The following is a 27,854-nucleotide window of genomic DNA, read 5'->3' on the forward strand; positions in this document are numbered from 1 at the left end:
TTAGGAGAATTCCTGCACCTGAGCTGAGAGCACAGCATGCAGTCCAATGGGCAAAGCTGCTGCGAGTCGGTCAGGTGGAGTGGGGCAGAAGTGGGTGGGGTTTCAGGCACCCATGAAGCGCACTAAATTCTGGCCAAATGGTGGCCAGCACTCTCCTGCATGCGTGAAGGGGTCTTCAGACTTAACCAAGAGAGGTTCTTAGTGCTCCCATGCTAACCCACATGACTCTCTCTTTGATCCTGCAGGAGGAGAACATCAGGATCATGGAGCTTGGTGATTTAACGGTATGTCTCATGGCTTACAGGAGCAGAGAAGAAGAAGAGAGCTGTGGAGGCATCTGGCTCGGCAAAGGGAGGAGCACTTCCCTCAAGATGAAGGGGCAGCAGGGCCTGCTGTGCGTGCAGCTGAAGATCCACAGAGAGAAATGTAGGGTCTACAGGCACCTGTCATTCCTATAGATGACTGAGAACTAGTGTCACCGAAAACTGCGGAAACTGTTTGGTCACATATGCCATCTGCTGCAGAATTTGGCGCCATGGGGACATGGAGGGCATCCACAGCCAGTAGCCGTGAAAGTGACCGCGGCGCTCAATTTCTATGCCAATGGCTCCTTTCAGGACTCCACAGGTGACCTGTGCGAGATCTCGCAAGGCTCCATGCACAAGTGTATCCAGGAGGTCATGGATGTCATCTTCGCGAAGGCACAGAACTTTGTGCATTTCGAACGTGATCAGGAAAGCCAGAAAGCAAGAACGCTGGGATTTGCGTAGATCTCTGGTTTTCCTCAGGTGTACGGTGCCATTGACTGCACTCACGTGGAGCTTAGATCTTTGTGGCAACAAGCAGTCAACTATATCAGCCACAAGGGCTTCCACTCACTCAATGTTCAGCTGATCTGTGACCACCACAAACACATCATACAGGTTTGTGCACAATTCCCAGGGGTGTCCACGACTTCTACACCCTTATCAGGTCTCAGATCCTTGACATTTTCCAGGATACAGAGAGGCTGCAGGGTTGGCTCCTCGGGGATAAGGGCTACCACAGAGGACCTGGCTGATGACCCCTGTACGGTAGCCTTAGATTGCAGCAGAGTGACCGTTTAATGAAGCTCATGCTGCAACCCAGACTTTGGTGGAGCAAATGATAAGCATTTTGAAAATGAGGTTCTGGTACATCAAAAGGTCCAGTAGAGCACTGCAATACAATCCACCTAGAGTATCACGTGTTATTGTAACTTGCTATGTACTCCACAAACCTTCCACTGCAACAGAGGGAGCACCTGGCTGAGGAGGAGATGGAAGAGCTGCACGTCTCCTCTGATGGCGATGATGGCGATGAGGTCTTTGAAGGTGATAAAGCTGATGATGCAATCATCGTACTGGCCAGACGAGGCAGGGGCACTTGGGAGGCCCTCATAGCCACAAGATTCATGGAGAATGATGATGGGATGCTATGAGGATAATCCTCACATCCTTACCTTGCATCTGTAGACGTTTGACTCCTCTGTGACTTATGGCAGTGCACATACCCTCAGTGTTCAGACTCATGTCATGGAGACGCAGTGGAGGCATTAATAGCAGCTGGACTCCAGGAGGATGATGACAACATGCAGTAAGGATACTCCATAGATCTTCACATCACCTCTGTTAATGCCTGCCTCTGTCTGGCTGAGGGCAGCTCGCTTGCGCCCTGTGATCAGTGTCATATCATAGAGACACAGCCATGAAACTTTAAAAGCACCTGGTCCTTTATCAGCCTTCAGCACCTGAGCCCTTCAGGATCACAGCGTCACCGGATGCAGGTTACACACTGCACAGGGAAAGGGCCCCGGACTGAGACACCTGCCTTTATCTTGTGCAGGAACCAAGGTTTCACATCTGAGTGACACAAACACTGCTCATCAGAACGAGGAGTCACCACAGAATCACAGCATTGTTAGAGTTCAGAAGGAGGCCATTTGGTCCATCGTGTCTGCACTGGCTCTCTGAGCACTTTAACTTAGTACCAATCTCCTGCTTTTTCCCTGTAACACTGCACATTATTTCTATTTAAATAATCATCCAATGCCCTCTTGAATGCTTTAATTGTACCTGTCTTCACCACACTTCCAGGCAATGCAGTCCACACCCTAACTACTCAACGTCAAAAAGTTTTTTCTCACCTCGCATTTGCTTCTTTAGCAAAGTACTTTAAAACTGTGCCCTCTGGTTCTCGATCCGTTTATACTGGGAAAAGTTTCTCCCTATCTACTCTGTCCTGATCCCTCATGATTTTGAAAACTTCTATCAAGTCTCCTCTTAGCCTTCTCCTCTCCAAGGAAAACAATCCCAACTTCTCCAATCTTTCCTCATAACTGAAGTGTCTCATCCCTGGAACCATTCTCGTAAACCTCTTCTGCACTCTCTCTCTAATGCATTCATATCTTTCCTATAGTGTGATGCCAGAATTGTACACAATACCCCAGCTGAGGTCTAACCAGTGTCTTATTTAAGTTCATCATAACCTCCCTGCTCTTATACTTTATGCCCCTATTAATGAAGCCTAGAATACTGTATGCTTAGAAAAAGCTCTCTCTTACCTGTCCTGCCACCTTTACTGACTTATGTAGATATACACCCAGGTCACTCTGCTCCTGCACACCCTTTAGTATAGTATCCTTAATTTTATACTGTCTCTCCATCTTCTTTGTACCAAAGTATATCATCTCACATTTCTCCATATTGAACTTTATCTGCCACCTATCTGCCCACTCCACCAATGTGTCAATGTCCTTTTGAAGTTCTACACTGTCCTCCTCACAGATTACAATTCTCCCAAGTTTTGTGTCATCTGCAAAATTTGAGATTGTCCCCTGCACACCAAGATCTAGATTATTTATATATATCAGGAAAAGCAAGGGTCCCAATATGGACCCGGGGTACTCCACTACAAACCTTCTTCCAGCCCGAAAAATACCCATTAACCATTACTCTCTGCTTCCTATTCCTCAGCCAATTTTGCATCCACATTGCTACTGTCCCTTTTATTCCATGACCTATAACTTTCCTCACAAGTCTGTTGTGTAGCACTGTATCAAACGCCTTTTGGAAGTCCATATACACCACATTGCTCTCATCAACCATCTCTGTTACCTCTTCAAAACAAATCTAGCAAATTAGACACAATTTTCCTTTAACAAATCCATGCTGACTCTTTCCAATCAATCCAAATTTTTCCATGTGACTGTTAATTCTATCCTGAATAATTGTTTCTAGAAGTTTCCCCACCACGGAAGTTAAACTGACTGGTCTGTAATTGCAGGGCAGATCTTTACAATCTTTTTTTTAACAAGGGTGTAATGTTTGCAATTCTCCAGTCCTCCGGCACCTCCCCTGAATCCAGGGAACATTTGAAAGATTATTGCCAGTGCCTCTGCAATTTCCACCCTCGTTTCCTTCAAGATTCTTGGATGCATCTCATCTGGTCCCGGTGCCTTATCAACTTTAAGTACCGACAGCTTATCCAATATCTCCTCCTTATCAATTTAAAACCCTTCTAGTGACTGAGTTTCCTCCACTGTCACCATGGCCTGGGCAGTATCTACCTTGTAGGTAAAGATAATGCAAAGTATTAATTTAACACCTCAGCCATGTCTCTTGCCTCTGTGTGTAAATCCCTTTTTCGGTCCCTAATCGGTCCTACTCCTCCTTTTACCACCCCTTTACTATTGATGTGCATATAGAATACTTTGGAATTCTTTTTTACATTAGCTGCCAAATTTTTTTCATAATCCCTATTTGCTTCTCATATTTGCTTTTTCACATCCCTTCTGAGCCTTCTGTATTCAGCATGGTTCTCAACTGTATTTGCTACCTGACACCTGTCATAAGCTGACTTTTTCTTCTTTTACATAATTTCTATCTCCTTTGTCATCCGGGAGCTCTGGGTTTGTTTGGCCTACCCTTCCCTTTTGAGAGAACATACCTTGACTGTGCCCAAACCATTTCCTCTTTGAAGGTAGCCCATTGTTCAGTGACTGTTTTTCCCACCAACTTTTGGTTCCAGTCTATCTGGCCCAGGTCCGTTCTTGCCCCATTGAAGTCCACTCTGTGTCTGTTTATTGTTCTTACTCTGGATTGACAAATAGCCTTTTCCACCGTAATCCTAACCTTATGGTACAATGATCACTGTCCCCTAACTGTTCCCCTCCTGTCACTTGATCTACTTGGCCCACCTCATTCCCAAGAACCAGGTCTAGCAGTGTCTCCTTTCTTGTTGGACTGGGCGAATACCGCAGTAGGAAATTCTCCTGAACACAATCTAGGAACGCTTGTCCCTCACTGACCCTTACATACCACTTCCAGTCTATATCCGGGTAATTAAAGTCCCCCATTATAACTACTCTATGATGTTTATGCCTTTCTGTAATTGCCTTGCAGATTTGTCCCTCTATATTCTTCCCACTAGCTGGTGGTCTATACATTACACCGAGCAATGTACACCAAGCACCCTTCTTATTCCTTAGCTCTAGCCAAATCGATTCTGCCCTTGAATCCTTTGATACATCCTCTCTCTCCAGTACTGCAATACTGTCCTTTACCAAAAATGCCACCCCTCCTCCTTTTTTCCCTTTCCTATCTTTTCTGAACACTTTGTAACCAGAAATATTTAGCAGCCAGATCTGCCCTTCCTTAAGCCAGGTCTCCGTAATTGCCACAACATCATAATCCCACAGGGCAATCTGTGCCTGTAACTCCCCAATTTTATTAATTATACTCTGTGCATTCACATACATGCAGTGTAACCCTGAATTAGACTTTATTACTTGCTCCCTTACTCTGACTCCATCTACTACCTTACTATTCTCTATTTTAGTGCTATCTGTCTCTCCCAACATTGTGAGTATCCTGGTATTACTTTCTAATATTCTCTCCTGGTTCCCACATCCCTGCTGAGTTTGTTTAAACCCTCCCCAGCAGCACTAACAAAATGACCCACAAGGAACTCAGTCCCAGCTCTGTTCAGATGCAACCTGTCTGGCTTGTACAGGTGCCATCTCCACCAGAGCCAGTCCCAGTGTCCCCAGGATCTAAAGCTTTCCCTCATGCACCATCTTCCCAGCCATGCACTCATCTGTCGTATCTTCCTATTTCTCATCCTTTGCACGTGGCACTGGGAATAATCCGGAGATTACTACTTTAGAGGTCCTGCTTGCTAATTTTCTACCTAGCTCCATAAATTCCGATTGCAGGACCACATCCCCCTTCCTACCTATGTCATTAGTACCAATGTGGACAATACCCTCTGGCTGATCACCCTCCCCTACAAGAATGTCCTGCAGCCGTTCTGTGACATCCTCGACCCTAGCACCAGGGAGGCAACAAACCATCCTGGAGCCATGTTGATGGCTGCAGAAATGGCTGTCTGCTCCCCTAACTAAAGAATCCCCTATCAGTACTGCCCTTCCGCTCCTCTTCCTCTCCTCCTGTACAGTTGGGCCACCCGTGGTGCCAAGGCTTGGTTCTTGCTGCACTCCTCCAAGGATCCATTGCCCTCACTGATATCCAGAGTGGAAAATCCATTACTGAGCATGACCTCTAGGGACTCCTGCATTACCTGCCTGTTTTTCTTGGACTGCCTGGCGGTCACCTGCTTGCTTACCCCTAACCTGTGGTGTGACCGTCTCTCTGAATGTGCTATCCACCTAGTTCTCTGCCTCATGGATGAACCTCAGTGACTCCAGCTGCTGCTCAAGCTCTGAAACATGGAGCTCAAGCTTGTGCAGCCGGTGACACTTCCTGCACATGGGCTCGTCTGGGTCACGAGAAGTGTCCACAACTCCCCATGTGCCACAGGACGGGCATTCTGCTTGGCTGACCTGTCATGCCATGCCTTAGCCTTAAATTTTTATCACTTAAACTTTTAAATCACACTTAACAGATCTCACCAAAAAGTACAGTTCCTACTTTTTCTAAACATTAGGAATAGAATAAACCTTAAACACTTACTGGATACTCACCAGGTACTCACCAAACAGCTTGCTTCTTCTTCAATTAATCAAATTGCTTCTTTCCTGTGATGCCACAATTAGTTTTTTTTCCACTCAGTGCGGGTGGTTCTGAGCAGATGACAGGTTCGCTCTCCAACTGCTCTACTCGCAAGTGAGCCATAGATAATGAGGTATTCTTGAGAATTTATTTACAATAGTGAACATTCTGTACAATTGATTAACACACGTACCCAGGCTGTGCAACCACATCTTCTTAACCTTCCTAACCCTGTCTTGGTGTTCTCCCGACATCCACAGCGGAGGTGGAGGCAGCCTGCCGACTGCTCCACCCTGTCTGTGATGACCTTGGCAGGCGTCCTCTGGAAGGCTGAGACCTGGGGTGCCCCAGCCTTCTTTGGGTGTCCTGCTGTGGGCCAGATGCACCCTCCTTGACCTGTGGAGCTAGAGTTGTGGGTGTCCCAGGAAGAAGGGATTTGGATTGGCCAGACATTCCCGGAGTCACCTGGATGAATGGTCCCGGGGTCTCAAGCTGCTGGTACAACTCCCTATGGGCGCCCGATGGCCCTTGGCTGACCCCTTGAGGAGAAGGGGAAGCTGAAGTGAGATCAAGCTGCCTCTCACCCCTCTTGCGTACACACTGTTGGGGGCCAACTGTGGTGCAAGCAATGGAGTTCAGCCCGTGCGGCAGTGCAGGACCGGTGTCCTGGACTAAGGTGTAAGATGTGCCTAGGAGAGAAAGTGGAGGTTATTAGGGCTTGGCAGCCGCATTGAGCACAGAACAGTGGTCTCAGATTAGCATTGAGAGAGGGATGATGCGGTGCAGGATCCTCACGTGAGTGTTTGCCGATGACATCGCCATCACTGCAGGAATGGTTGATGTCCTCTCTGGCCAGCTCCCATGCTCAATTCTCGAATGGAGTGAGGACCTTGATGTCCAGCTCTCCACCCCTGGTCTGGGAGCTCTCCTGTTGATTGTGCATGCTCTTGTCCTGCATAAAGTCAGATGGAGAGAGTGGGAGCAAGGCGCATGCCAGGCCAAATGAGAAAGATGTCAGGCGTATGCGTGTGTGTGTGTGCTGAATGGAGCCATGGACGGGTGATGCAATGAGAACTTACATTCAAAGAGAAATGCTGGGTATAACAGAAGAGAGTTTTGTGTGTATAGTGCAGAGGCATGTAAGATCAAAGTCTGTAAATCTACAACTGTCTTCAAAGGAACCAAATTGAAAGGAACCTCATTTTGAATTTGTAAAGTGAAGATGCTTTGCCTGCTTTCTGGTTAAGTCTATTGGTTAGTGTTGCCTTCTTGGAAATTAGTTACAAGCTATGATAGTAGTAACTTGTAGCCATGTGTATGTGTTTAATACCTTGTTGTAAATTAATAAATGCCTCATTTAGTTTGATGTAAAAACCTCTTGAGGACTGGTGGTCTTATTCCTGAATTTAACTCAGACAGCATTGTGTATTTGCGCCCTCTTTGTGTACCTCACAGAAAAACTTAGTTAAAAATATCTCACTGAGATCAGTTTAAATCTACCGTACCTGACTTTGCTAAAACTTAACCTCTAACATAGAAATGCCTTATAACCTGACACAGGATGGAGACAACAGTCAGCACCTTAATAACATTAGAATTAACTCATTTGCTATGGATGTCTCTCACAATCTTTCTTAGAGGTTGTGAAATGTACTGTAGAAATGTAAATATTTCTTTAATATTTCTTGATTCTTTTTGGTATAAATGTTGAACATTGTGGTCATCTCTACTGTCATGATGAGTGGATTGCATAGGAGTAACAGAGTCACATGTTAATTATGCATTGAGCGCTTAAATGTATTCGGGTGGTGGGTGTCAATGAAGGATTGGCTTGTGCTCCTTTGTGTTTTGTCTTTTTGTTCCAGGGGCTGACCCATTTACTTATTCATTTAATCCTTTGTCAATTTGTTAATCTGTCCCCCTATGTTATTGGTTTAATTTAAAAGAGCATATAAAAAAGAGCAGACAGAATCAGTGGCGGTTGGTCACAAAATTAGCCAAATATTAGTCATGTTCTCTGGCAGCACTGTTCAAATCCATATCTGACTAACAGGATGAATTTCTCCTTGATCTGCTGTTTCTAAAGGGTTCAGTGTGGACTGAGTGTAGACAGCTTCAGTGCAGTTGTTAGTGGACATGGGGGCCACAGCACACAAAGGCCTATAATTTGCGTCTTGTATTCAGTGGATTCAGTTGTCCATGTAGGAAATATTTTTCAATAAACACCAGGCATATCCTGAAAGCCTTCGTCTTTATTCCCCTTCAAGGAGCAGTCTGAAAATGTTTAATGAAGCACTATACACCTGAATTTTAGCTTGCCAAACTGTTTTGCCTCAGCTGGTTCAGATTACATTGCAACCAACCCTTATTAGGACACATATAAGCAACTAGGTGAATGAGCTAACCTCTCTTCCGAAGTTATCACAGAGGGAGTCAGACCATAAAATAATAAACTTGATTGATTAACTTTGTGCTTTTATATTGCATCAGGAGGAAATCGGCACTCATGCCCCTGAGTCAGAAGGGGTGGGTCCAAGTTGGATAGCAGAGGCATGTGCACATAGTCCAGGTTAATGCCTCAGTGTGGTACTGAGGGAGTGCTGCACTATCCAAACCGCCATCTTTATTTCCTTCCTTAGGGACATAAAAGATCCTGTGGCAACCATTTTAAAGATGAGCAGGAGAGTTTCCACAGTATCCTGACCAGCATCTATCCTGCAATCTACATCACTAAAACAGATTATCCAGTCAATATTGGTCTTTGTGGGACCCTACTGTGCACAATTTTGTTGTTGCATTTCCTACATTACAACAGTGACTACACGATAAAAAGCACTTCATTGGTTGCAAAGCACTTTGGAACATCATGAGGTCATGGAAGGCATTATATAAGGGCAAGTTATTTCTTAACATACTTGGGACAACACAGTTGTGAGTGAGCTAATGTCAAACACTTAGACAATACAAGACCCTGAACAGGTTTTAACCCCTGAGCAGGCTGTGCGTTGGTGGGGTTGGGTTAAGTGGCAGCTGGATGACCAATGGGGCTGGAAACTCGTGTGTCTGGAGGGCACCAGCTGCACCCAGGGAAGGCTTGCCTACAAGCAGGGTTGTTCAGCACAGTCTAGCCGGAGGGGAAGGGTGAGCTTGGGGTAGAGGAGGCCCAGACCCTAGTTCAGGGCCCTGAGGAGCACAAAATGCTGCACCCTGAGCTTTTCCGGTCCCAACTTAAAATGCAATCCAAGTTCAAATGAAGTCATAGGTCAGGCCCTGGTGGTCATCCATGCATGAAGGCTTCATTTGGATCCAGCGGACACCTCACTGCACATAAAACCAATGGTGTTTAAATCAGAGACTAGTGGGAATGGAGCGGGAAATGGAGCCATTCCATTTTAGATGCTTGCCCGCTCCATTCCTGCCAAGTACGGAGAGTAAGTATCCATCCATATAATTAATTGATGGAATAAACAGCTGAGTTTCAAAGGCAGTTCAAGTATATCACAGTAACTCACTGGGCTCCACTCAAAGTAAGGGTGATATTGTACTCAGTTTAATTAAGTAGCACAATTAATATGTGAGGTTAAAAAGGCAGTGCCAATGTGTCAGTTTAGCTGGGATCCACTTACTGCAAATTATTATGCTCAATGCGCAAGATTGACATAAAGTTAGCAAGTAAATTTAGGTTATAGTTCATGTGCAGCTAGCATTGGAAGTTAGGGACATTGTCCCAAAACTTACCAGGATGGGGTTTTAGAGTGGAGGAGCTAAAGGTCCCAGAAATAGGGGTTTCCCTGCATGGTGTGGGTTATTTAATACAGGGTGAGTGAGAATCTTTTCCCCAGGTTTCTTACCTGACAATCAGTCTGATTGAAAACAGAAAATGCTGGAAAAACTCAGCAGGTCTAGCAGCATCTGTGGAGAGTAAAACAATTAACATTTTGAGTCTGTATGACTCTTCATTAACTCTGTTTTTCTCTGCACAGATAATGTTAGACCTGCTGAGTTTTTCCAGCAATTTCTGTTTTTGTTTCAGATTTCCAGCATATGCAGTGTTTAGCTTTTATCTTAAGTCAGTCTGATTGACAGGCATGGTAGCCTATCAGGTGAGGAAGGCGGTGCTGCAAGCCTGGGAGCAGGAACGTTTCATGGTAGTTGGGGGTTCAATCACTCTTGGGGGACATAGGTAGAGTGAGGTTGGAGTTTTCAATGATTGCAGAAAGGTCAGTGATCATGGGGTATGAATCACGTAAGCTTTTGGGCCGTGAAGAAGGATTACTGCTCCTCCTGGCCTACAAGCAGTGCTGTAAATACACTTTCATATGGATCCAGCCTTGCTCACATCCTTTAACCTGTTGCGATTCCTGAGGTCAGGAAAACATAAACAGCTGTGCTTAAAATTGAAACTGTGTTAAAATGGAGGCAGACAGCCTACTAAAAGATTCCAATGACTAGTCTGCCTCCTGAGAGTGATTTGGTCACCGGCTTCTTGTCCCATCTCCATTTGAACCAGAAGTGGGTGGGTTGAGTTGTGTTGAGAATAGGCTGGAAATTTGTAACATTTTATTTTCTATCTGACCCATATCCACTGGATCTGCACCTCAAATACATTTTCCTGTGTTGGTTCCATGTTTCCTGACCCCTTTTCCTAACAAAATTCTATTGATTTTAGTTTCAATTTCAGCTGTCCTAGCATCCAGAGCCTTTTAGTGGCAGAGCATTCCAGACTTTCTGTGAAAAGCAACTTCCTGATTTCTCTCCCCAGTGATGAGCTCTGATTTTAGGATTATGTCCCTTAATTCTTGATTCAGCCATGAGAGAAAATAGTTTCTCTGCATCGACCCTCTTGAACCCTTTAAAAATTTTAAGCACTTTGATCAATATTCTATATTCAAGGGAACACAAGACAAGTTTCTGCAACTTGATCTCATAACTTAGCCCTTTTTGCTCCAATGTCATTCTGGTGAATCTGTGTCGCACTTCCTCCAAGACCAATGTGTCCTTCCTGACAAGCTAATGACTTTGAAGAGGAGTCCATTGGATAGCATTATGAGTCTAATTCATTTAGCTATTGCCAGTACACTTGTACCTTTGGCAAAGGTTGCAGGGAATTATTTCTCGCCCTCTTGAATCAGTGCAGTGCAGATGGCCTCATCTCCCTCTCGGATGTTTGATTTAATTTCCATTACATTCCACCATTGTACCTTTCTTTCCTCCTTCCTGTGTTGGTTCACTCTTGGTAGCTCTTGCTCCGCATTTATCAGGAACATACTGTTTGTATATACAGGATGTTAGCTAATGGAGTTCTACTCTGAACTTCTGTAACCTTCTTCTACTTAACCTCAGCTGCCAACTGTCTGATATGGCCATAAATACATTTGTTTTTCAAACTGCTTTCAGCCAAACTTTGTGACATATCCCTTTTCAAATTGTAGCTACTGGCTAATTAGATTTGAATGTTCTTGTCGCATTATGTGGTGGCAAATAGTCAGGCTTATGTCAAACACTTATAACAGGCAACTCTTTAAAAATAAAGATAAAAGCAAAGAACTGCAGATGCTGGAAATCCAAAACAAAAATAAAAATAAAAATACCTGGAAAATTGATTCATTAGACAGAAGCCTTTTGGGCTATAAACAGCAATAGTAAAACAATTCAGAGAGGAGTCTTGTTTCGGTCAAAATTAAAATGGGGTGGGTGAAGTGATGAGACAAGGTCAAGAAGACCAGTTGGCAATCATAACTTTATCCTTTTTTCCAATTTTTGGCTGGGGTCGCTATTTGGGTCCAAATGAGAGAGATTTCCTTTATCTTTACAGTTCTATCTTGGAAACATCCAAGTGTCACACTCTAAATCCAAGCTCCAGAGTCCAACAGGAGTGCTGAACACATTTTAAAGGGGTCTGTAAGTATTTGTGAGTCAGTTTACCTGCACACTAACTGTCACAAAATAGACAAAACCCAGAGAGTCACAGAGTGCCAAAACCCAAATTTCATACTGGGGAATTAGTGAGGGGACTTCTGAGGTTGGGGTTGATTCTGGGGGCAGAGTTTTGCACTGGGGTTCATGTTTGATGGGACAGTGTTGGGGAAAGCTCCATTGTCCTTTCTTCTACCTGACCTGGGATCATTTCATGTTTATACCTAGTTCCCTTAGCATCATGAAATGTCCTGAGACCCTTCACAGGTGTGTAATCAGACCAAAAAATTGATCCTGAGCCAAAGAAAGAAATACTAAGATAGGTGACCAAAACGTGGTCAAAGAGGTTTGCTTTAAAGAATGAGAGGGAGGTAGGGACATAGAGAGGTTTAAGGAGGGAATTCCAGAGTCTTGGAAAGGGAGAGAGTGATGTACAAAAGCACAGAATGGGAGGCATGCAGAGATCTTGGAATGCACTGGATACCTAAAAGGGAAAGAATCACACTCCATTTCTTAGCATTAGCATCTGTCTTTATGTACACAAAATTTCCAAAACAAGGAGTAACTATTGAAGCAAATGCAAAATACTGCAGACGTTGATAATCTGTAATAAAAATAGAAAATACTGGAAACAGTCAGCAGGTTGGGCAGCATCTATGGAAAGAGAAACAGTTAATGTTTTCCATTAACTCTGTTTTTCTCTCTCTACAAGGCCTCCAGGTTGCAAGGTATTTCCAGCATTTCTGTTTTAATTTTATTAGCACATGTGATTTAATGCCTGTAACCTAATCTCTGTGCTTACTCAATGTTTATAATCTGCCACAATCATTGCCATCAGAGACTATGCTAGCAATGGAATAACAGTTAGATCTGTGTCTTGTGAATTCATGTATCGATTAATAATGGTTGTAATTTTTATTTTTCAGGAAGACAATGGTACAAATTACAGCAAGGTTGTGGAGTGGGGTAAAATGGCGTGATTGAAAAATGATATAGAAAGACTTGCATTTGTATAGCACCTTTCATGACTTCAGAATGCTCCAAAGTGCTTTACAGCCAATGAAATACTTATCTGAAGTGTAGTTACTGTTGCAATGCAGGAAATTTGGCACCCAATTTGTGCACAGCAAGCTCCCACAAAAAAGGAATGTGATGATGACTAGATAATCTGTCTTAGTGGTGTTGAATGAGGGGCAAATATTGACCAGGACACTGCGGAAAACCCCTCTGCCCTCTACGAAACGGCACCTTGGCATCTATTAATTTACCTGAAAGGGCAGACGATGCCTGGGTTAACGTCATATCTAAGAAAAGCTGCATCTCACCCTCAGCACTGCGCTAAATTATGTTCTCAAATCTCTGGACTGGGGCTTGAACCCACAACCTCCTAGCTGAAAGGTGGGAGTGCTACCAACTGAATTGCAGCTCAGCTGTTTGAGGGAATGATCAAAATTGGATTTGAGAAAATAACTTATGATGCCCCTTCAAAGCTCAGTGCGCTGCCTTGTGTGATTTTGAGCAATAAACCACCAGAACTTTACAGGTTCAATCCCCCGTCTGTGCTGAGGTAGCCAGGGCAATAATAAGAATTACTACAACAGACTTAAGGTAGCAGGAGAGAAAAAAATAGAGCCTTTTGATTGCCGTCCAAAGCCTCCTACTGGAACATGTGCATGTGAGTGCTGGGTATAAATAGGACTGGGCCATTCACGTTAAAATAGCCTCCCAATGCTTACTGTGTTGGCATGCACAAGCCCTGTCCTGATCATGCCAAGTAGTGCTCCATTTTTTGCCATGCATGCCACTAAATTAGGCCTCTAACGAGTTTGGTGCAGCATAGTCAGAATGTTAGGCAAACCACACATCATTTTGAATCAGTAGAGAAAGTAGGGATGACAGATGGAGAAACTCCTTGGTGTTAGAGTTCCATTGCTGTAGTCATTCTTGAAAAAATCAGTGCTTATTCACAGTGTTTCAAATATACGTAAGAAACATGAGAAGGCAGGGATTAAGATGTGCCATTCAGACTACTCCTTCCACAGTCTTTGATCAGTCTGCTCTTTCATGAATTCTACTCTAATCTCCTCAGGGGCAGTTCAATGGAAATATTCCCTGATGCCCCAAAACTATCTGGCAAGATCCCCATTGTATTAATCAAACCTCACATTCCAAGCCTGAACTGCTGTATTCCAGCCAACACTCCCTCACACCTGTTTCACAGGCCCCAAGAACACAGGGACTATTGTATCCTACGGAGTATTTGACCATCTCATTCTAATGAGTGCCCTAATAACCAACAATCTCCTTCACAGTTGTTTCACATGGAGATAATATTTGTGATTTTTGCTTCTTTGCCATATCCTCCTCTCCTCATTCATCCTGGGTGATGAACTGGGCAGCTCCCTGGTACTTCAAGCACCTGGCATTTTACACGGGAGAGCCTAAAGAGGAAGTGTACACAAATTATTTGACTATGAAGTGCACCACAGACATGCCTAATCCTGAGCCACCGGTTGGCGATGGGGAAATGGGTGCCTGAGCTGATTTTCACTCTCTCCAACCATTGGCCCACATGAGGAGGTCAAAATTTCAATCCATTAACCGAAAAGGACAGCAATGAGATCATGGGAGCATAACGTTAATTAATTTATTCCTTTTCTTTGTGATTTAAGATTGCCTTGCTGTCTCACCCAAAAAGCATTTGGTCAACCTTTCTTCTGCGAACACAATTGTGAGAAGGTAGATTAGATTCCATTGAGAGCCTTGCCACTCGCGTGTGATGTCCCTGCAACAAAGATGGCTGCAGATCTTCTCCTTTCCCAGTAATTTTTCTTCATGAATATTCATGTGCACAGCAGATGGATTTACTCACCCGTAGGGCTTTCCTCTGAGACTGGATGATCTCATCCTGCATGGCCAATAGGCTGCAATTGGCCTTACAGTATTACAGGGGGAGAAACTTAGCCAATGGAAAGTGCCTGTAGGTGAAGGTAAGATTGGCCTTATAAGGGGGATGATGGTATAGTGATAATGTCACTGGACTAATAATCCAGAGGTCCAGGCTAAAGTTTGAAGGACATGGCATCTGGTGGAATTTAAATTCAATTAAAAAAATCTGGATTTGAAAACTAGGTTCAGTAATGGTGACCATGAAACTATCAATGATTACCATAAAAGCCCATATTCACTAATGTCCTTTGGGGAAAGAAATCTGCCTTCCTTACCTGGTCTTCCCTACATGTGACCCCAGACCCACAGCAACGTGGTTGACTCTTAACTGCTCCCTGGAATGGCCGAGCAAGCCACTCGGTTCAAGGGCAATTAGGGATGGCCAACAAATGCTGGCCTTGCCAGTGACACCCACATCCCATGAAAGAATAAAGAAAAAAAGCACTGTTAAATAGCAGACTAACCACCCCGGTTTGCACATGATGAATAATTATGTGGGTGAGATACTGAAAAGCATTAGAAAATTGAAAAGGAGAAAAAAAGGTACAAAGAAAAGAATCAGAGAATGTTTACTTATTTGATGTTTCCCTTACAGAAGTATGCTTTTAATAGAAAATGCTGTGCTGCTTGTTGCGTAACCAGGTGGCATTAGGACCTGGTGGAAGCCTCCCAAGCAATGAAGGCTGTAAATATAGCAGATTCAGTACACACATACACACACACACACTTCACTGGGAGTACAAGGCAGCTTCTAGAGGGAAGCACTCTAAGTGCAAAGAATGTCCCCATTATTTGCTCGCCCCTCTGCAGCTATTGAATGTTACTTGACTAAGGTGAAGTGTCGAAGGGGCTGAGTTCTGATACCTCCAGTAGCCAGGTCGTTCCACGGAGTTTCCCATCAAAACTCAGCTTCACTTTTTATTGGCAGCGCCCGTTTGTTCTCTTGTTAAATGCTTCAGCTGTGCAAGCTCACTGACTCATTGCTGATGAGTAACTCCCGATCGGCCTGCGATGACGAACTGCTCTCGAGAGAGGGGGTGACTTTTTGCATCAATGTGTCAAAGCAGCAGCCCTTCCCAGGGCTGAAGATAAGCATCATGCGGGTCCCGGTCTTCGACGACCCGGCTGAGAATCTCTACAAGTACTTTGACAGGTGCGCCGACGCTATCGAGGATACCGGGAGCGCAGGCGGCAGGACCCTGGTGTACTGCAAGAACGGCCGCAGCAGGTCAGCGGCCATCTGCACTGCCTACCTCATGAAGCACAGGCACCTCTCCCTCCAGGAAGCGTTCGAGGTGAGTGAGCTGTAAACAGATTTCACCATAGGGTGAAACCTGCTGGGAACTTCCATTGGACAATGCCATCGCCATCCGTCGCTTACACTGCCGGCTCACCTCTCTTTCTCATTCTGCAATGCGAGGGCAACCTAGAATCATACAGCGGGAGGCCAATCGGCCCATGTGCCTGTGCTGGCTCTTTGAATCCAGCTGATTGCTCTCCTACACACCCCATAGTGTAATTGCTCCCTTTCAAGTATTTATCCAATTCCCTTTAGAAATTTGCTGTCAAATTTGCATCCACAGTCCTTTCAGGAAACACATTCCAGATCATAGTAAAATGATTTCTCCTCATCTTGCCTCTGGTTCTTTTGCAAATAACCTTTAAATCTCTGTCCTCCGGTTGCCGACCCTCCTGCCACTGGAAACAGTTTATCCCTATCTACTTTAACAAAGCACCCCCCTCCCCTGCACCCCCGTGGTTTTGAACATCTCCATTAAATCTTCCCTTAAGCTTCTCTGCTCTAAGGAGAACTTCTCTACTCTCCCCAGACAACTGAAAGACCTCACCTCAGGTACCATTCAAGTAAATCTACTCTGTACCCTTCCCAAGGCCTTGGCCTGAAGTGTGGATTTGAGAATCGGACAATATTTCAGCTGAGGTCTATAGTCGGCGATTTATAAAGGTCTACCTTTACTTCTTGCTGAAAAGGCCAATTCCTGTCCAATGAATTTCACTCTGATCTGCAAAGAGTAGGAATAAATGGGTCTTTTTCAGAATGGCAGGCAGTGACTAGTGCGGTACCGCAGGGATCGGTGCTGGGACCCCAGCCATACACAATATATATTAATGATTTAGATGAGGGAATTAAATGTAATATCTCCAAATTTGCAGAAGACACAAAGTCGGGTGGGAGGGTGAGCTGTGTGTGAGGAGGATACAGAGATGCTTCAGTGTGATTTGGACAAGCTGAGTGAGTGGGCAAATGCATGGCAGATGCAGTACAATGTGGATAAATGTGAGGTTATCCGCTTTGGTAGCAAAAACAGGAAGGCAGATTATTATCTGAATGGCTATAAATTGAGAGAGGGGAATGTGTAACGAGACCTGGGTGTCCTCGTAAACCAGTCACTGAAGGTAAGCATGCAGGTGGTAAAGAAGGTAAATGGTATGATGGCCTTCGTAGTGAGAGAATTCGAGTACAGGAGCAGGGATGTCTTGCTGCAATTATACAGAGCCTTGGCGAGACCACACTTGGAATATTGTGTGCGGTTTTGGTCTCCTTATCTGAGGAAGGATGTTCTTGCTTTGGAGGGAGTTCAGTGAATGTTTACCAGACTGATTCCTGGGATGGCATGGTTGATTTATGAGGAGAAATTGAGTCAGTTAGGATTATATTCGCTGGAGTTCAGAAGAATGAGGGGGGATCTAATAGAAACCTATAAAATTCTAACAGGACTAGACAGGGTAGATGGAGGAAGAATGTTCCCGATGGTGGGTGAGTCCAGAACCAGGGGTCACAGTCTGAGGATACGGGATAGACCATTTAGGACTGAGATGAGGAGAAATTTCTTCACCCAGAGAGTGGTGAGCCTGTGGAATTCACTACTACAGAAAGTTGTTGAGGTCAAAACATTGTATGTTTTCAAGAAGGAGTTAGATATAGCTCTTGGGGTGAAAGGGATCAAAGGATATGGGGAGAAAGCGGGAGCAGGCTACTGAGTTGGATGATCAACCATGATCATAATGAATGGTGGAGCAGGCTCGAAGGGCCGAATGGCTTATTACTACTCCAAATTTTAATGCCTATGTTTCTATGCTTCTGGGACACGGTCCTATGGCTGGCAGCAGCTCTCCAAGTGAGCGATCAAAGGCTATTCAAGCACGTAATAAAACACAGATGTAGCCCAATTTAGACTTTGCTTGCTGTACGCAAACTTTCAGACTCCAGCAACAATGACTGGATGGTAATCAGAAGTGGGAGCTGAACTCTCCCACCCCAGCCTGGGGGCACTGAGGCCAATTGCAGAAGCCTTGGCTGAGATCAGATACCTCGGTATGCATGGGCGATTGAACCTGGCACCTTCTGGCATTTGGCTTGGGTTTTGCAACCCTGATTGCTATCCAATGGTCCTTGCTCAATGGTATGGATGTGTACACATCGGGTGAAGACAGGTCCAGGTTTCCATGACACCTTTGAGTTTAGATGATCAAAGGATGATTTGATCGAGGTGTTTAAAGTGTTAAAAGGATTTGATACGGTAGCTTCAGAGAAACTATTTCCTCTGATGTGGGGGACGGGAGTGTCAAGAACGAGAGGTCATAATCTTAAGGATGAGACCAGTCTACTTAGATGGAAAGGAGGAAGCAAAAATCTGACTCTCTCAGAAAGTTCTGGTTCTGGAGCTCTTGAGACTGAGTTTGATATTTTTGGTAGGTAAGGGTGTCAGGTGGCTCAATGGAAGGTACGTGGAAATGGCATGCAGGCCAGCAATGGTTCAATTGAATGGCAGAGGAGGCTCGAGGGGCTGAATGGCTTTCTTCTGTTATTCTGATTGCACAGCCTAGCAATACCTACTGTCTAAGCTTGCTCATGGGGAATGGCTATTCAAGTGAAATGCCAAGCATAAACCAACGCCAGCTATGAGCCAACACCTTCAGGAGAGATTGGGAGGAAATTAGAGAGGAATAATAAACAGCTGTTCCTGCCCTGGAACCTGGCCCACATTAATGGGATGGTTTCTACAGCAACAGAGGGCAGCAGGCAGCCTTAGTTTCACTCCAGCAATATGGGTAATGGACAGCTGCACTTTGTTCCTTCAGAGTTTAATGTTTTTGTACTTGATATTCTCAACAGATGTAATGCTATTGACCAAATTGCTTTTACAGAGATCAATGAGGAAGGGTTGTGAGCAATAGGACTGAAAGACACGGGGTCTTCAATTAGACCCATTAAATAAATTAAATTGCTCCAGAGGTTAGGTTCAACCTTTTCCTTTCTTACTGCTGAGTTACTTTAATATGCTGTTTTAAACTATAATTATGAGTAACATTTCCAAAATGGTTAGCACAAGGCAGTTTTTTGTTGGTCTCTTGTCTGACACTTGAAGAAATCTATCACCATGTTTAGCGTCTGTAATAAAAAATGCTAAGATATCAACAAAGACAAGGCTTCTACCTGACTGATCCAAAGTGCATTCTCTGACTGTGAATTTTGGCTCTATAGTGCCTGGCTTTTTAGTGCTGCAAGTGCCACTTTGCCTCCAAAATGGCATCTGTGGCACACACGCACTGCTGGTGTGAACTGTGCTGGGCAGAATCTTGGTGAGGCCATTAGTGTACATGAAGGGATAGTGTGCAAAGTAGACAATTTGTGATAATCAGCTCGAGGCTGCATAACAGCAAGCTAACCTTGCCTGACTTTAGTCTGAGCTGCCAATGTAGGCTATGGGTGGCTTCTGCTTCTGCTGCAATGGAAGCTGAGACATCAGTCTCAGATGCTGCATCATGGTTGGGTGCACAAATCTGAAAATGAAGCTTGACACCATTTACACTCTAGAAAGGATAGGCTCCAAGCTCTGCACAAAGCCCTGTGTCAGGTTAGACTCCTCCCATGTTCTTTGACTTTGAGCTTTCTAGCAGGCTTCCCGATGGGCCAAGCATTTCATGGTGCACTCCTATTGGCTGTTTTCCCTAGGCCATCCCAACAAAGTTCTCATTTGAGTCCTCTGCAGCAAGCTCATGTGCAACTTTGCCCTTATGCAAACTGGCACTTGTGCTACTCTTGCCCACGGCTCTGGCTGTTAGCCACCATGCCTGCTGTCTCACCATGTGCAGACCCTGGATCTAAGCTATCCTCTAAAGAACACATGCTGTCAGAATCTGAGCTGTGGCTGTGAGTGTGAGAGTGAGTGATGATGTTTCCTCTTTGCTCTCCCACCTCTTTCTCTTCCACCACTGCCTGACCAGGTTACGGTTCTTAGGAAACTGAAAGGAGAAATGCATGAAGGTAGAGTTGTGGTGAGGGGAGAAGTGGAAAATAAGAGGTGCAAGTTTTGACTATCAGCAGCTCATTAATCAGAAGCGATTGTGGGATGAGGGGGAGGTGGGATACGAGGAGGAGGATTAGATATCAGGTACCATCATCTTCAATTGTTTCAACACTGCCTCTGGCTATGGCTTCAACAATAGCCACTCCAATGATGGCAACCATTGTTTTGGCCAACAGTATAAAACATGCATCTGTGCCTGTGCCCTGCCTGTTAACTCCAGCTGCCTCTGGTTTTGTGCCATCATGTTTTGCAAAAGGGAGAGAATTGGGTCAGTGAGTGCCGTGCAATTTGTTTGGATGATGTGCCTGCCACGGTTGAATAGCTGGCAGTGTGTTGCATGCAGTGAGGTACAGGTGTGAGGCTTGGAGCAGTGCTAAGGCACGGTTTAATCACACGGAAGATGAGGTGCAACTATGTGAGGTATGAGTTGTGATGACTAAGGTGAGTGATAGGGTGTGATACATTGAACAATGTGAAGCTAGTGAGGCAGCTGGTGGGATTTGGCATTTGAAGACACATTCACTGACCTTGACAAGTTGTGTGAGGTCATTGAACTTCTTGTGGCACTGCATCCAGGACCATGGGGATAAACACCTGCTATTGATCGCCACCACCATCTGGTCTCACTGCCTTCCTCAAAGCTTGTCTGCCCCTCCCCCTGTGGATGGTTGACTTCTTGCTTCTACTCCACCACTTGTACTAAAACCACCAGTGTAACAACAGAAAATCTTAGGTCCTGATCTCTGCCTTGTTGTCCAGTCTTGGGCTGAATTTTTTATTGGGGACGAGATCACCAGCCACAAGCATAAAAGTGGTGGCAAGACTGTCTGCACTTGGCTGGTTCACTCCACAGCCATTTTAGGGCCTTTAATGGCTGTTAATTGGCTTGAGGCGGTACTTCAGCCCCCATTGGACAGAAAGTCCCGCACCCAGGAGCTGCAGTCCAATTATATACGCAGCAGCTCTCTTGTCCCAGCAACACCACTGGGAGCGGTGGCCAGTGCTGGGATGACAGGCAATCCAAAGAGGAGACACTATGGAGCCAGGCTTTTAGGTAAGTCCAGGGTCTGGCTGGGCCAGCTTGGGGCAGGCCCGGCTGATGGGGGTAAGGGGGCTGGGATCTACAAGACAAGGGAGGGGAAACATGGGTGGTGGGGAAACCTGGAGGGGGTCTCTGATGAGTACAGGGTGCCCGAACAGGAGGCACCCACCAGGCCCCAGCACAGTCACAACATCACCAGATGAAACCTAAACACTAGGCACTGGCCTCTCCAGCTACAGGTAAAATCACAGTGGTGGGGAGTGACCATTAATTGACCACTTTAGAGCCTCAATTGGTCCTTGGGTAGGAGGGTTTCCAGACACCTCCCACGCTGCTGGCAAAATATCCATGGGGCTGGTGGGAGTGGGCAGGTCATTGGCACAGTGCCACTGCAATTTTACATCACCACCCCCAGCCTGCCATCCCACCCCCTGGGGTGCCATAAAATTCAGCCTTTAGTGTCTTTCAGTTCAGAGTCGATTGTAGAATGACTTCTGGCACCTGCTTCAGCCACAATGACCTTCCCTTTAAAAGGAGTTTTAGCTGGTGCTAGTCTCTCATGATTATGTGCCTCTGCTCAGGCATGCAGCCACTCAACAGCATACTTATCATTGTCTGGATTATGGGTAGCACAAAGTCTACATGCTGTCTGCATCGGAAACAACGAGCCTGGTTTAATCACACAGCAGGCCCGTTTTGAGGCCCAATTGAATTTTGTGGCCTCTTTTTCTCTCTCTGGAAGAAGATGTGACACTTAGCTAAGCTCAAAGCAACTAGGGTCAGGTTGGCAAAAACTAAAGCTGTGCCTGGGCACAGCTGGGGTTTAGTTTACTAAACTGACACAGCTTACCCAGGACTGGGTGGTGGATGGGAAGAATCTCAATCGCTGCTGATATGTACATTCCTCCAGATCACACCAGTGAACCAGTCTTACTGTCCTGGAGTACTGTGGACTGCATCGGTTGGGTAATAGATTATCCATCACCGTAGTTTCAGTCTTTCCTTTGCTGAAGGTATCAACTTGACCCCAAAGAGGTCAACTTCTTTTCTCAAAAGGGTGATTATTTCTATGTGACACTGTTGTGGAAGCACCACAGGGAACTGCAGTGGTTGAAGTATAAGTCCATCCTTCCTTTACCAGGGCAATAAATGTGGCCTTGCCAGCTCCGCAACCCCCCCCCCTCCCACCCCTCCCAACTAGCACCACATCCATACAACAACTGACAGCATCTTATTACAGTGGACTTGTATCCTCATGAGGTAGACAGCAGATGGCAAAATCTCTTACTGAGCGGCACTGTGAGAGTTCACCCTGAATTGATTGAGTGTCACCCTCTTCTTGAACACACCATGGAGACAGTCTAGCCCAGGAACAATGGAATGGATGTTCCACTAAATGGGGTCTTACAGCTTTCACCAGCAATCGAGATAGCTACCAGAGCTGTAAAATAACAAGCCGATCAGATCCAGTCAGCTTCCCATTGGTCAAGTCAAGTTAAATTGATCACATTGGATAACATGGATGATGGCTTCACTCTGGCTTGTACAGATCTCAACCCTCAGTAACATTCCAATGCCCAGGAATCTACATCCTGCACCATCTCTCATCTGCTGTCTCCTCCTATTTCTTTACTCACTAACATGTCCACTGAGTTTCCTATCTTCGAGCTCCTACTTTTTAATTTCTTTCCTAGCTCTGTAAAATTTGCCTGCAGAATCTCATCCCTCCTTCTACCTAAGTCATTAACACTGATGTAGACCATGACATTTGGCTGTTTACCCCTCCCGCTCAGGGTATTCTGCAGCTGCTCAGTGACATCTTTGATCCTGGCACCAAGGAGGCAATACGCCATCCTTGAATGTTCCCTGTGGCTACAGAAATGCCTGCCTGTTCTACCAGCTATTGAAGTCCCTATTGCTTTCCTGGCCTGCCTCCTCCCCTTGCACAGCTGAACCTGCTGTGGAGTAAGATGAACTCAGGGGCTCCTGCACTAACTGCCTGGTTCTCCTTCATTGTCTGGTGGTTACCCATTTCCTCTCTGCCTGCACACTGTTAACCTGCAGGATGGCTACCTCCACAATGTGCTATTGAGGTAGTTCTCAGCTTTGTGGATGTGCCACAATGATGCCAGCTGCTGCTTAAGCTCTGAAACCTGGAGCTCGAGCTCCTCCAGCAAGCTAAAGACACTTCTTTCTCTGGGATATGATGAGCCCACTTGAGTTCTCACATGGAACAGAATGTGCATTTAACTGTGATCGCCTGCCATGCCTCTATTTATTGAACTACTATCTAATGTCACGACTCACTGGGGATAGTCACTGCAATATCCAGCCCCACTTCTCCCTGAGCCTCAATTAATGTGAAAAGTTTGATTAACCACCCATTTAATTTAGGTTAACAGAATACAAGCACCAGGTTTGTAAATTTAATAAGTAACTAACTATTTATTGAACAAATTATCTTTAACCAGTGGCAAAAGAAAGAAATATGAACTGCTAATTTCTAACTCTATAACCTAAACTCTAGCCCTCCTTAAATCCCAATACACACACATACAAGACACATAAGACACACAAAAACATGGATTTTAACGATGGGATAAAACAGTTCAATTGCACCAATTCCGGAGTACAGGATTCGATGGGTTGATTTGATCAATGGCTTCCAAACTCCTTTCAGTTCTTTGTTGATGACATGAGGTGGTCTTCTAGCATGTTCAGTCTTTAGTTCACTGGCTGAGCACTTGCCTTTCAATGCCTCTAACAGTGATTTTTCCCTTTGGCTCTTGACAGGGGGTTTCAGAGAGAGAGAGCAGGTTATAGAGATATGAGGGAAAAAAGCCAGCTAGCTATTATTGTAGAATTACTGGAACCTTACACACACAGGAGAGAGGAGTTTTAGGTCTTTTTCCTTTCAGGCTAGGAGCTATTCTGCTTCACTGCTCTCACACAAACCCTGGTCACCTAATCAGGGGGCAATTAAAATGTTGTTGCCAGGCAGTTCCCCATTAGACCAGACTCCTCCTTGGCACCATCCTGTCTTTCATGGCACACTCTGTTCCAGGACAGCAACATTGTATATATCCCTCACGCTGTTGCAGTAGACATATCCTTCAAATTGCAGCCATTGTAATTTTAATCCACAGCCTAATAGAAATAAAAAGATATGTTCTTTACACTAAACATATCAAAAATGAAAACATCAGACTCACTAAAAATTTCTTAAAGCTTACTAAATTTTCATAGTTTAACCAACTGCTCTAACTTAGAGAGAAAATAAAAGACAGACAAAAGACAAACCAACCACCTACCTGCTGCCCTCTGTGTCAGTCCTTGATTTTTTTGTTGTTTTTCAATTTGTTGCCTCTGCTACTCCATTTATCCCCATTATGTTCTCAGGAATCTGCTAATATTGCAGTGCTCTCAGGCCACCACTGCTCTCGTTGTGCTCTCTGTCCTCACTCCTCTCACTGTGCTTTTGGGAATCTTTTACTCTCTTTGTGCCCTCAGGTCTTTGCTATCTCTCACTGTGCTCTCAGGCCACTGCCGCTCTCACTGTGGTCTCAGGCCTCTACTACGCTCTCTCTGCTCTCAGACCTTCACTACACTCCCTGTGCTCTCAGACCTCTGCTACTCTTGCTGTGCTCTCAGGCCTCTATTACTCTTGCTCTGCTGTTGGGCCTCCACTATTCTCATTCTTCTCTCAGGCCTCCACTACACTCTCTATGCTCTCAGGCCTCTGCTACTCTCACTGTTCTCCCAGGTCCCTGTGCCTTCAGGCCTCTATTTTGCTGTGTTCTCAGGTCTCTGCTACTCTCACTCTGCTCTCAGGCCTTTGATATTTTTCATGTGCATGCTCTCTGGTTACTGCTACTCCTTATATTCTGGCTGTCCTTTCAGGCTTTTGCTGCTTTCCCAGGGCTTGGATTTTCCAGTATGAACCTGAACCATTAGGAATTGGCAGGCCTTTTGGTGGGTAACCAGAATGCCCTCTATGGTGCTGAGCCATACCTATCTAGAAGAGCAAAAGTTGACCATTGGGCTGTCCTGAGTTAGTTGATTCTGGGGTGGAAGTGAGACTATTACAATTGGCCCCTGAACAGCTTAGCCAGTGAGGAGAATCACATCAGCCAATGTTTCCTTTTGGATAAGGAGAGCCTGACTGACTTATTTTAAATCTGCCACTGTGTTTTATTTTTGCAGCATGTGAAGTCAGCCAGGCCAGTGGTGGAGCCCAATGAGGGTTTCTGGGTCCAACTTCAAAGATATGAAGGCGAACTTCAATCCAGGCAGATTGGAGCTAATTCTTCGAGCAGTGGATGAATGTATCATGAAGCACACCAGACTTGCACTGAGCTGTTCCCTTGAGACTTGCTTTACTGATATTATAGAGAATCTATATTGAATGTCACTGCTACTGTAGGTTGGCCAGCTATTTTGCCTTATTTTGTCACGAGTTCGCTGTTTCAAGGAGGATTTCATAGCAATTTCATCTGGCCACAGAATATTATGACACTGCAGTTCTATAATCCTTTGTGGTGAGTTTCTGCAGATCCTGTGCCATTACAGAGCTATAGTAACACAATACTTTCAGGGTGGAAAGCTTGCATATGTACAGTTCTCAAGAATATTGACCTATGGCCCCTCCAACATTACAAACTACTGCTCACCTTCGATCTCCCTTTCCTCTCCAAAGCCCTTGAATGTGTTGTCACCTCCCAAATCCATACAGATCTTTCCCAGAACATCATTTAGAATCCTTTCAATTATGGTTTCAGTCTTGCCACAAAACCACAATATGGAAACAGCTCCTATCAAGGTCCCATGTAACATCCTACATGACTGTGAAAAAGGTAAACTATCCCTCCTCATCCTTCTCGACCTGTCTCAACCAGGTAGAGACATTCTCCCCTAGTGCCTCTCCAGGTGGGTGGGACTGCTCTCACCTGGTTCCATTCTTATCTATTTATTCATAGCAATGGCTTCTCTTCCTGCTCCTGCACTGTTACCTTTGGCATCCCCCAAGGATCTATCCTTGGCCACCCTCCTACTTCCCCATCTACATGTTGCCCTTTGGCGACATCACCTGAAAACACACCAGCTTCCACATGTATGCTGACAACACCGTCACTCAGATTGACTCTTTCCACCTCCCTAACATCCCTGGACTCTGCCTCTGCCTCAGCTCATCTTTTTCTGAAATCCTCACCCATGTCTTTATTACCTCTAAACTTGACGATTCCAATACAATCTTGTTCAGCCTCCCACATTCTACTCGCCATAAACTTGCGGTCATTCCAAACTCCGCTGCCTGTGTCCTAACTCACACCAAGTCTGTTTCACCCATCACCTCTGTGCTCACTGACTTACATTGGCTCCCAGTTAAGCCATGCCTCAATTTAAAAATCCTCATCCTTGCTTTCAAATTCCTACATGGTCTTGCCCCTCCCTATCTCTGTAATCTCCTCCAGCTCCCCAACCCTCTGAGGTATCTACACACCTCCAATTCTGTCTTCTTATGCATCCCTAATTTTAATTGCTCTACCATTGGTGAGTATGCCTTCAGCTACCTAGGCCCTAAGCTCTGGAATTCCCTCCCTGCACCTTTCCATCTCCACCTCATTTTTCTTCTTCAAGGCCTCTTTGACCAAGCTTTTGATCATCTGACCTAATATCTCTCTATGTGGCTCGATGTGAAATTTTGTTTTATAATGACCCTGCAAAGAGCCTTGGGATATTTTATGACTTTAAAGGTGATCTACAAATACAAGTTGTTGTTGATGTTGTTGGAGAAGTGATGCAATGTATTTTTTTGTCACTAGTGTGCCATTCATTTTCCCCTTTCTAAAACAAAGATTATCTTAGCAACTAGTTGTCATGTCCTATTAATCACTAAGTAAAACTCAGGTGACAACCACATGCCAGTCCTATCTTCCAGTTCCTATCTGTCTTTTCTCTTTCTGCCTTTCTCATCTCTTTCTATTTGATTCTTCATATAATGGTGGTAATGCACTGAACTCTCCTCTCCGATGTTCCAAATACACAGTATTACACACATTTCCTCATCCCTGTGTTGAATCAAGAATCATGCTCTTTTCCCTTCCTGAAACATTTTTTTTTGTGGGACTCAAAAACAATTTAAACTTCTTACCTCTTCCACTACAAGTAAAATCCCAATGATAAAATCCCAGGGATCCGCCCACAAATTTTTAAGTGGAGCTTCCTGATAGATGAGGAGGCCCCATTCCACATTAATGCTATTCTAAGTAATGTGATATGCCTATAAATGCAATCTATGTCAAAAACAACAGCTTCAAATGCCAAATGAAAACATAGTAAAGTAGTGAATGTGTGAAAAAGTCTTTATTCAATTTGTTCACATCTTACAATGGCCTGCCCTTGGAAAAGGCTGGCCGGAGATTTGCATTGAAAAATGTCAGAGTTAGGTCCTCAAAAACCTCTTAATCTTTTTCTGCTTGGCATGCTGTTTCCAGACGTGCATGATACAGTCCATCATGTCGTCCAATGTAGTTAAACATTTTCAGCGTTTTCGTGTTGCAGGGTGATCTCGATGTTAATGAGACATCT

General features: G+C 44.8%; 1 protein-coding gene across 1 annotated transcript; it reads left to right on the forward strand.

Annotated features, from left to right (window-relative positions):
• The first annotated feature begins 15,651 nt into the window (after positions 1–15,651).
• Positions 15,652–27,625, forward strand: dusp28 (dual specificity phosphatase 28). Its single transcript, XM_041179292.1, has 2 exons — positions 15,652–16,189; positions 25,470–27,625. Exons 1-2 carry the CDS (start codon positions 15,845–15,847, stop codon positions 25,587–25,589), a joined length of 465 nt encoding a protein of 154 aa, XP_041035226.1. The 5' UTR covers positions 15,652–15,844; the 3' UTR covers positions 25,590–27,625.
• The last annotated feature ends 229 nt before the right edge of the window (positions 27,626–27,854 follow it).

This window comes from Carcharodon carcharias, chromosome 2, assembly GCF_017639515.1.
Source record: "Carcharodon carcharias isolate sCarCar2 chromosome 2, sCarCar2.pri, whole genome shotgun sequence".
Taxonomy (NCBI): Eukaryota; Metazoa; Chordata; class Chondrichthyes; order Lamniformes; family Lamnidae; genus Carcharodon; species Carcharodon carcharias.